Source organism: Myotis davidii, unplaced genomic scaffold, assembly GCF_000327345.1.
Source record: "Myotis davidii unplaced genomic scaffold, ASM32734v1 scaffold133, whole genome shotgun sequence".
Taxonomy (NCBI): Eukaryota; Metazoa; Chordata; class Mammalia; order Chiroptera; family Vespertilionidae; genus Myotis; species Myotis davidii.
The window spans coordinates 1,186,500-1,198,038 of NW_006284732.1; the positions used below are offsets into that span (position 1 = coordinate 1,186,500).

The 11,539-nt window shown below is 42.8% G+C and overlaps 1 protein-coding gene across 4 annotated transcripts in view; it reads right to left on the minus strand.

Annotated features, from left to right (window-relative positions):
* The window catches only part of FARP1 (FERM, ARH/RhoGEF and pleckstrin domain protein 1), a 231,935-nt gene extending 230,341 nt beyond the window's left edge, over positions 1-1,594 (minus strand). For all 4 annotated transcript variants that reach the window (XM_006755040.2, XM_006755039.2, XM_006755038.2 and 1 more), the window contains exon 1: positions 1,400-1,594. In XM_006755040.2, coding sequence (XP_006755103.1) covers positions 1,400-1,570 — 171 coding nt within the window. In that variant the 5' untranslated portion in view covers positions 1,571-1,594. The remainder of the gene's footprint in view (positions 1-1,399) is intronic.
* Between the last annotated feature and the right edge of the window lie 9,945 nt (positions 1,595-11,539).

The following is an 11,539-nucleotide window of genomic DNA, read 5'->3' on the forward strand; positions in this document are numbered from 1 at the left end:
GGGAGGCAGGGGGCTGGCCATGCATTCTAAAAGGCCTAATTCTAACAGGCTAGCAGGTGCGCTCCTCAATTTAGTTTTACAATTTCAGCAGATTAGCAACAGATTTGTTCACCAAAATACGAGAGGTTCCCAAAGCCTTGCTAGATATGAATTGCAAAACAAGAAAATCAGAAAGACACAAAGATGGTTTGAGATGTGCAATAAATTGGTGGTTTTACACATAGCTATTCTGAGGCTTATCTTTCCCTGAGACAATGATAATTCACACTCTCTGGACAATATTCTTTGAAATAAATATAATGTAGTGAATCATATCACTTAAATGATTAAATGATGGGTTACAGACGTGGATGCCAACTTAAATTTCAGTCGCTCTAACCAACAGGAATAATAGACGGATCGGCTCCACTTTAAAAACAGGTTGTGTTCCCAGAGTGTGTTTATAAGTTGGCTGTTTGGAATTCGAGAGCTATTTTCTTCCCCCACGATGTTAGAGGTGGTGCTTAGTCCCCAAGAGAGAACATGGGAAACGAAATCCGAAGTATGCTAAGAACTCTCTGGACTCCGACCCACATAAGGGATAATGATTCTCGAGGAAAGTGCGGTCCGAGTCCTGGAGAGCTGGCCACACACACCTAGCTCTCCAGCCTGGGAACAAGAAAGCCTCCATCAGTACATGACTGGTGGGCCCCTCACCTCCAGCAGGAGTTCTATTTATGGAGGGGGCCGGAGAAGGATGGGAGGAGGCCGGAGAAGGATGCACTGAGGCAGGGACTCTGAGGAAAACAGTGGAAAAGACCAACCCTGGCAGTTCCTCCCCACCGCCCAGCTCCCAGACGCTCCTCAGCTCTGCCCCTGAGACGGCGGGCTCTTCCATTCCAGAGCTGCCACACTGAGGGTGTGGGTCAGGGTTTCTCTGCATCCCACTCCCCACCCACGAACATGGGTGTCAACTTCTCTTCTGAATGAGAACACGTGTGCAGGGCTTCGACGGTCCTCTCGGGATTTTTCTCACCTTAGAGCAGTGGCACGCACACAAGCACACACACACAGGAAGTGCCTCTGATAAGCAAATTAAACTGAGATCCAGCCACAAGACCACAACTCTCTCCAATTCAAACAGATATAATATATACGCATATGCATACACATATATATTTGTATCGGGAAAGTCAGTAGGATTCAAGTGATGTGCCCACTGATATCATTATATAGGCAGTTCACGCATAAAGCTAAAGATCAGACAGCTCAGAACCAGAATGGGTCAGAGGAGAGTGTTGGGGGGGGGGGCAGAATACACACACCCTCTTCCTGACACCTCATGTCACTGAAACATGAGAGGAACCTCCCCATGCTGAAGAGTGCTCACACGCTTGAGTTCAGATACACCCCAACTTACTGGAACTTCAAACGCCTCCTGGGTGTCATCCAGCATTTGGATTTTGATGGACATGAGTTTTCCTGAAGGTGTCGGAGGCGGCTTCTGTCCATGTTCCAAGGTACTGATCCCTGAATTCTCTGGGGCCCCCAGTCGAGATCCTGGAGTTGGCTTCTGCTCTATTTCTCCCATGATGAAAGCAGATTATATAGTATCTGCAGGAAGCAGTGAGAAAGAGAAATACATCAATCAGAGCGGAGACTCACTCACTTAAGCCACCTGGTAGCACTTGTCGCCTTCTGCCCTTCATCCTGGGAATTTCCCCAAACCACACCAGGGTCTCCACTATCTGCATAGGAACCACACAGGGTGAGGCTTCAGTCCATTGCCTCGCAATGTCACCTTACCCACTCAAGGCACACAAATAGAGGCACATGGTTTATTCTTCTGCATATTTTTACATATTTCATCCTTTCCTCTTTTTACAGTAAGCTCTTCATTATTCATATCATAGATTCAGTTGTGTTCAACGTAACTCTAGGCACTACTTCTTATACTGAGTCTGGCGGGAAGATAATGAATAGAACCTAAGCCATGTTATTAACATCCATTAAGTACCTTTTACAGACACACTAACATACTAAATAATGTATTATAAAGATAAATAGGTAAAACACACATTGTGGCTCCCCGATTTATAATCTGGTTGAGGAAACTAAACATACACTCATCATACAAACACAAGTGAACTAACGTAGGGTCCTTTCTCTTGATTTCTGCTTGTTTCTAGCAGAATTACCTGCTAGAAATTACCTCCTAATTCATTTCTTTCCTACCTCCCACCTTGTACCCCCTTTTCCAAGCACATACTATAGTATCAAGGGTTATTTTCCTAAAAACAAAACACAATCATCTTTCCCTCCCCAACTGTCCACTCTTCTCTCATGCCACAACCCCACTCCCCCTTCTCCCATGCCCGTCTCCCTCCAGGTCATCATGTGTAGCGCTCTCAGGCTGAATGCTTTGCACACGTTCTCCACCTTCGCTTTAACATTCAGTTCAAATGTCTCATCCCTGACACCTGGGCAGAGCTCAGGTGGTGCTGCCGCTCTTGCTCATGACCTGCCAAGCTGCTTCTGCACGGCGGTCAATTCCATCAGCATTTGCCCGTTTACTCCCCCCATGACATCATAACCCTAAAGCAGAAACCAAACCTTGAATATTCTTGGGACCTCAGCTCCCTCCCAGGCACAATGCCTGGCACAGAGTGGAGCTCAATAATGGCTGCCTGATGTCTGGACCCATCAGCCAGCACATTTATACCATGGCCAGTATCCTAAGTGTGACGGAGCACAAAGAAGTGAGAGTTCACTGTGAGATGAAGTGGTGTTGATTTTTAAAGGGAGGGGAGGGGGCTTCCATCAAAGAGAAGGTGGGGATTCAATTCAATGTAGTCTCAGACATTGGGGAATACTTGAGAGGAAACAGAAATACACAAGGGGAAGGCATGAAAAAAGGAATGCCAGGCACCAAGGAGGCCAGGGGACAGATTACGATGACATACGGGAAGAGTGGGAATGAATGCTGAAGAGCTAAAGACGCATTTGGAAAATAGGTTGGAATCAGACTATAAAGAGCCTCAAATGCCTAGTTGAGAAATACGGTCTTTACGCTGCGGGTGGAAGGGAGCCACTGGGGTAAGAATAATGACACAACAGTAGAGCTTCTGAAAAATGAATCTGAAAATAATATATACTGAGAAGTGCAAACAGAGAGACGGGGTGGCAGGGGCCGGGGGCGTCCAGTTTCAAAGCTTTGCAACAATTCGTGCCGCAGGGGGATGACGTGGACAGCGGCAATGGGGATGAAAGGTGATTGTGTAAAACCCACTTTTGTGGGAAATGAACCCGATGCTGTAATTGGTCAGCTGCTGAGGCCAGATGAAAGTATAATAATGATCAGAAAGTTTTAAATCAGGGCAGAGGGGAGGAAGCAGGAGGGGGAGGTATGAGTTTGAGCAGGGACGCTGTTTAACTAGAAGGACATACAATAAATAGGCTGTGGGGAAGGTGGAGCCGTGAACTATGGATCCAGGGTCTGTCTTGCACAAGTGAAAGTGAAGGCAAGTGTGGGGACAGAAACAAAAAAGCAAAAATAACAAACATGCCCAGTCAAGAGGTGTGTTACTTGCTGAATTGTGTTCCCCCATCCCTAAATGTATGTCGAAGCCCTAACACCCCCACCCCCTCCCGTATATCAGAATGTGACTGTACTGGGAGAAAGGTCCTTAAAAGAGTTAAGTTAAAATAAGGCCATTAAGATGGGCTGTAATCCAATCTGACTGTTGTCCTTTTAAGAAAAGGAAATTTGTACAAAGAGACACTGGGGATATGGGAACACAGAGGAAAGACCATGTGAGGACACAGCCAGAAGGCGGACGACGTGTGCAAGCCAAGGGAAGAGGCCTCGGGAGAAACCAATCCCGCCGACACCTTGAGCTGAGACTTCTAGCCTCCAGAACTGTGAGAAGATAAATTCCTGTTAAGACACCCGGTCTGTGGTACTCTGTTACAGCAGCTCTAGCAAACGTATACAAGGGTCAGGGAGAAGATGGGAAAGAAGCAATGACCCAAGGACACTCTGTGACAAAGAAAGCCATGGAAGGGCATCAAGAAGGCATGTGTGGTGTCAGGTACAGAGCGAGGTGCTGCGTCACCTGCACCATTTGTCAGTGAGTCTCCCTTCAGCAAGCTTCTTCAAGAAAAACCGTTCGGTTTGTGGTGTTGGTTGTAGGTTCTTCTTGCCCAACTCATTCCTCCCCCTGAAGAGTCAAGTTTCCCCAGCAAATTCCATATGGAAACCCCTCCCTCCCTCTCAGCAAAACCTCTAACATTCTCACCAAGACACAGAGGGCTGCGCCCCAACCCCCACCCCCCCAGGTCAGCAGATCAGAAACAATGGAGTCACCTCAAACCACTTAGGTCCTTAACTCCAACCACCCTGAACTAAAAAGACATGTCATTTAATCTGGCAGGAAACGGTCCGATCGCCACCTAGAAAACAGTATTTGCTTCTCATTTCTTCCACACACACTTTCCCATCGCATTTACACGCGCCAATGCAGACACAGCCCGGAAGCAGTTATCATTTGTTCTTCTGCCATCCTTTAAGACTGGAGTTCTACAAGGCAACGCTGGTTAAGCACCAGCCTTTCTGAGAACTGCCCCTGCTTTTTTGAATGCCCACCTGTGATTTCACAGGTCTGCTATGTAAGTTATCTTTCTAATTTCTGCCCCAAATGCGCTTTTTTAAAGAACCTAATTCTAATCTGTTTAGCTGTATGATGTGTGCTTTGCTTAATTCATCTATCAGTCTTGAGAGATGTGACTAGACCTTGCTTATCTATAATGTCTAGCACAGTGTCCTACAACAAAGTGAAAAAAAGTTCATCAATATTTGCTCAATAAATCAAATCTGGGTGGTATACATTTAATTAATTATGAGAGCAGTTGTGTTTAAAATAATCTCCAAAAACCAGGGGAAATTACTTCCCTATGTTTTCTGTTGGTTGTCTCATGGTTAAAAATAAATGCACTTCAAATAAATAAATAAATAAATAAATAAATAAATAAATAAATATAAATAAATAAATAAATAAATAAATGCACCTCCAGAGAAAACTATGACATCAGTCCAGCTGCCTCCCTCCCTCCCAGCCATTCTTTGTACTTCTCCTTACTTTGGTGTTGACCTCTCCCTACCTCTCAAGCATCCTGCCTTTTTGCCCTTCAAACCATCAGAATGAGCAGGCCCTGATGCTGGGCCTGGCCACTTTGCCTCCTGCAGGTCCGGGTCAGACTGTGGCTCTAACTCCTATCCAGAGAGCTGATGGAAGGGCCTCTTCTCCCATCTCTAAGGTGCCAGGGCCCCTCCCGACAAATACTTTTCTTCTGTCATACTCACACAAAGAACAAGGCCCCTCATCCCCTAAACTAAACCCTGGCTCTCCCTCTGGCCCAAGATCTCCACATAAATATACAGGGTGGGCAAAAGTTGGTTTACAGTTATAAATACACAAAACACAGAGTTTATTCTTATTTATTCATTCATTTCTTATTGTATTATTAACTATTATTATAATATTATTATTATATTATTATGAACCTACTTTTGCCCGCCTCTGTATATTGTCATTGTTAGCACGTTAGCCTTAAAAATCAAACTGAGTTAGTGATTCATAGATACTTGGTACCTTAATTTCCCTTTCCTTTAGTCTTTGAATGACCTCATGCTTATATTATTTCTACTTCTGGATGTTAATGTTTAAACAAAGTATGTCGCACTGTCTTTTCGTTTTCATACTTGCATGCAGACTGTTGCTGTACATGGAAATACTGTTTAATTCAACTATAAACCCAGCCAAGAGTTCTGAGTTGAGCAGCCTAAGGATGTCAAGGGAATATCTGAGGAACGCTGGCAAGTCACAAATGGGTAACCACAATGCATGCTTGATATCAAAGCTGGGGAGTCCAGTCACACAGCACAGCCTTCTCGGTAAACACGCCTAACAAACCCAAGCCTTCTGTTTATAAATATCAAGCCATGCTCTATTCTGGTTATTCTGATTTTACCTCCGTACTTTCCTCTGACGTCTGGTTTCCTTAAAGAACAGAGTAAAGGAAATTAGTATTTCTTTCCTTGTGATACATTTTCTAATGTCATCATTCCAGGCCTAAAAACAAAGGCTGTTTGTGAAAGGACTTTATTCTTTAGAGATATGTGAAAAGTTGTTAAAAGGAAATAGTAACGACAACACAAAGTACGAACATTTTTAACTGGTGGAGAAAAGATAGGAAACTAGAGTTGTCTTGTCCTAGTGTCCTGGCTTAAAGACTTCCTCTTGGAAGTCACCCAAAGGCAAGAAGAAGCACACACACAAATGCAGCTCCAACCCCGAGGAAACTAGAAGACATCTGCTATTCTGAACCACAACCCTGACCTGCCAAACTACAGTACAAGTCAGACAGGGGAGAAGGAAAGTGCTTTGCGAAGCTCACCATCCCTGTGACACTCCCCAGATAAGTAGAATATCCTTAGCAACAAACCCAGCCGTGGTTTTCTGGAAACAAGGGAAACAGACACAGACGTGCAGATTAGCACTAAAGAGCTTCCCTGGATGCAGGAACTCTCCAGAAGCACTAAAGGTGGACCTGAATGAGAAACTACTAATACACAGCCCAGCCATAGTTGTAGGAAGCAGTCTATTCCTGAGGCGAGGTGAAAAAGACAAAGATGGCATCGGGAATACTACAATCTCAGCAAGCAAGAGGGAAAAAAAAGTTGAAAAGATTACAGGTACATACACACACACCCCTGAGGTCACAAGAATTTCTACTAGCATGGGACATGGCCCTGGCTCCTGGCTCCCGGGAAGCTCCTACAAATAGCTACTTCATAAAGAACTCACCTGATAACAACAAAAGGTGACCTTTACAAAGATGTGTTAGAAGAAAGAGAAAAATGAAAAATGACATGAAAAAATACCCACCAAAGAAATGTTGCATGTAACATATCAAAATTTTGCTCAGGTAAAATTTTGTTAGGTATTGTCATAAACTAACAAAGCAATGAAATAATCAATTTTGTAAAGAAATATATAAGAAAATTTTACAAGAGTTCAGGGAAGTTATAGGAAAACGTGAGAAGGAAGTAAAGTATGAGGGCAGACCCAAAGGGGGCCAGGAGGGAGCAGAAAAATCTGTAAAAATATCATTGCTATAGACCAAATACTTGTGCCCAACCCCCAAATTCAGATGTTGAAACCTAACCCCCAATGTGATGGTATTAGGAGATGGGGCCTTTGGGAGGTGATTAGTTCATGAGGGTGGAGCCCTCATGAATGGGATTAGTGCCCTTAGAAGAGAGCCTCCCAAGACCTCTCTTGTCCCTTGTACCATATGAGGACACAGGGCAGGTTCCCATCAGACACCTACTCTCCAGCACCTTGATCTCAGGTTTCCCAGCCTCCAGAACTGTGAGAAATACATTTCTGTCTAAGGCGGTCTGTTATAGCAGCCAGAACTAAGACGCCTGAGTGACTCTAACAAAACACATTTTACAAAAGAAAAAAAGTGGGAGTCTGGACCCATGTTATTTGAAATCTGACCATCCAGGAAAAATACATGTGCTATTGTCCTTCTGCAGAGAGGTAACTGCTGAAATATGGAGGGATTCATGAGGAGAAGGAAAGGCCACCTAGATCTAGCAGGTAGGAGAAATAGGAGCCAGAAAATGGGATTAGTGTTCTTATTTAAAAACAAAAAAGAGGCTCCAGAGAGCTCTCTTGTCTCTTCCACCATGTGAGGACATAGTAAAAAGCCACGTATGAACCAGAAAAAGAGACTTCACAAGACATCGAAGCCACTGGCCCTTGATCTCAGATTTCCCAGCCTCCAAAACCATTAGAGAAAATGTTCTGTTGTTCATAATTTCTCCAATTTATGGTACTTTATTATGGCAATCCAATCAGACTGACTAAGACAATCACAAAATGGAAGTTAGCCAAACAAAAAAAAAATGCACTGATGAAAACATGAGGGTTTTGAGGGGAAAGACTGAAAAATATTAAAACAGAAAAATGATAGATGTGGAAAGATAAACAAAGGAAATCCAACAGACCCTCAATTGGTGTCCACATAAGAAGAAAAATTTAAATGGAACAAGAAAAATATTTTAAGGTATAATATTTTAATAATTTAAGAAATAAAAGATGACTCTTCATAATAAATGAACATATCATATCCCAGAAATAACTAACATAAAATGATGAACACCAATACATTTCCTATGTCACCACTGATCTTCAAAAATTAAGAAGGAATCAGGCCTGGCTGGAGCAGCTCAGTTGGTTGGAGTGTCATCCCATATACCAAAAGGTTACGGGTCCAATTCCTAGTCAGGGCACATACCAAGGTTATGAGTTCAATCCCAGGTCAGGGTGGATGTGGAAAGCTACCAACTGATGTTTCTCACATCAATGTTCCTCTCCCTCGCCCTCAAATCAATAAGCATGGCTTAAAAATAAAAATAAAAAAGGGAATAATTTAGGCATTTAAGGAAAAAGTTCAAAAAAATATGAGGGGACAAATGTTCAGAATTATTCACAGCAACATTCAATGCTTGAATGTCCAAAATGTCTTCAAAGAAATAAAGAAATCAAAAATTTAAACCCAGCCCAATTTTTATTCAAATATAGTAGCCAAATATTTTAAATAGCCAGGAACTCAGGAAAATTTTACCCAAGTCCAACCAAAGGATAAAAATTCAGCAAAATAAGAGGTGAAAGTTAGTGGTGAAACATTGAAAAATGATTACTGGTAAAATTTACATTTATACAGTAAGAGGAAGACTAAAATAACTGTAATAGCTGCAGAAAATTGTAACACCTGACAATATAGCAATAGCAGAACAAAAAATTGCTAGGGGAAGGAATAGAGATGGTAAGAGACAGTTAACTGTTAGCAAATGTTTTAAAATTAATAAAAAGAGAGTTTAAATCTCCAAAGATATACAAATGGTTAATAAGCACATGAAAAGATGTTCAACATTGTTAGTCATTAAGAAATATGAATTATATCCACAGTGAGATAACATTTCACACCGACTACAATGAATAGTAACAACTATTATGGGGAATGTGAAAAAACTGGAATTCTCATACACTGCTAGTGGCTGGTAGCAACATAAAATGGTGCAGACATTTCAGTGAACATATTGGTAGTTTCTTTAAAATTTAATCACAAATTTAGCATATAACCCAGAGATTGTGTTTTCCTAGTGACTCAGAGACTCCCATCCAATGTATTTCCCCCAAAAGGATGAAAACTTATGTCCACACAAAGAGTTGTATGGATGCAGATGATCATAGCTAAAAATTGCCAGCAAGGATAAATAACCTCAAAGTTCATCAACTAGTGAATGGATAAACAAAATATGGTATATCCATACAAGGAACTATTTATTATTCATCAACAAGGAAATGAAGTGCTGATACATGCTCCAACACAGACGAACATCAAAAACATTTTGCTAAGTGAAAGAAGCCAGATGCAAAAGACTACATAGCATATGACCCTATTTATATGAAATATCCAGAAAAGTAAACTCTATAGAGACAGAAAATGGTTGCCTGGGGTTAGGGACTGGAGCTGGGACTGACAGCAAATGGCTGGAGGGATGGAGATCCTTTGAAGGGTGATGGAAATGTCCTGACACTAGATTGTGGTGAAACTAAGTTGTCATACAACTACATCAGCGGTTCTCAATCTGTGGGTCGCGACCCCTTTGGCAGTCGAACGACCCTTTCACAGGGGTCGCCTAAGACCATCCTGCATATCAGATATTTACATTACGATTCATAACAGTAGCAACATTACAGTGATGAAGTAGCAACGAAAATTAATTTTATGGTTGGGTCACAACATGAGGAACTGTATTTAAATGGCCAGAAGGTTGAGAACCACTGAACTACATGAATGTACTAAAAACCTTTATATTGTACATGTAAAACAGGTCAACGTTCTGATATGTAAATGGACACACCCAAATATTCTTGTGAACACACAGAACCTCTGTGGAAGGACTGAGAAGTAATTGGTAGGGGAGCTGGCTCCGTTGAGGCATCCACCCAAGTGAAGGACAGGAGTGAGAGGGACTTAAGACTCGCTTGTCACTGTACACTTTCTTTGGACCTTGTAAATTTTTGTACCATATATACCTATTACCTATTTAGAAATAAACAATTTTATAAAATGAATGACTTGACTATAAGACATCCTGTCAGCGACCCCAGCCCCATTCCGAGCATGCAATCTAATGATATGAAATCATAGTAAAGGGTGACACTGGTCAAAACAGGCTAATAACCAAGAGGAACTTTGATAGGAGTTTCCCCACCAGTTTTAAATATAAGCCACTTAGAAGTACTAGGTCGAGAAAAAGCCATAGAAAGTGTTTATTCACAGGAGAAGCAGCCCGTGAGGTAGCTTGTAGGGCGCTACAGGGCTGGGTTCTAGAACCACCACACTGAGCATGAAGGAGCCTGGATTTGCCATTTTGTGGGGACAAAAATCGTCTACTTCAGACATGCAGGAAGGCAAAGGGCGAAAGGCGTGTGATCCCCACAGGCTCCATTCATTTGCCTCTTACCTGAGGAGCCAGACACTGCCTGGTGACAAAGCCACCTTGTGCTCCTGCCCCGAAGGGAGCCACAGACCAGGAGGTGACCCCTGGGGACTGGAGGGAGGAGATAGGGAGGAGACACCCTAGAAAGGCTGCCGGCCAGGCACCATCTCAAGAGCACAGCCAGCCAAGTTTGGCTTTTCACAGGGACTTTAGATAAGGGGTTTTGAGAAAGTTCAAAAGCAACTATCTGTGCGGATGGATTTGCTTATTTCAAAAAAGTCTGTGAGCAAAAGAAACAACTGCAGATCAGCTGTTTTATATCAACCAGACACTTCAAACAGGCCAGAGGCTGTTCGGTCTGTTTGATCATTTGGGAGAAGGAGACCAGGATACTGCCTGTACGTAGGGGCCCCATTTCACACGCAAAGTTAAGGAAAAGAGAACTAAGCGGCGGAAGCTACCCAGATTATTTCTTCATTCTTTCCTTTCAGCCCCTAGGAAAACGAGATTAAATAGGCCATCCTAAATGCCCCTGGAAAACTCAGAAGAGAAATTTTCTCTTTTCACGGTAGTTATTTCAAAAGTCTACTTTTAACCATATCCCTTTTCTACTCAAAAACTTGAGTCTAATCAATACCAGGTTAAATGTGAAAATTCCCAGCCAGGCATTTCGATAATTGGCCCTGATTTCTCTCCTTGTAAATAAACTGTTTCCTAATCCAGCTGGACTCTGTTCAGCACACCTGCACTTTCCTGGGGCTGTGCTGCTGCTGTTCTGTTTTTCTTCCTCCTAAAATACTGTCCTGTGCCAGGCTCCAAGGGCACCGCCTCCAGAAAGTCTTTCCTGATGGATTCTTTCAGGGGCAAAAACCCCCAACCCCTCACTTGACTCTCCCTGGGGTTCTGCTTGTACATTTATCACTTCCTCCCCAGGCCTTTCTCCTCCTCTCCCGCGTTGTCAACTAGAGGAGAAGTCCA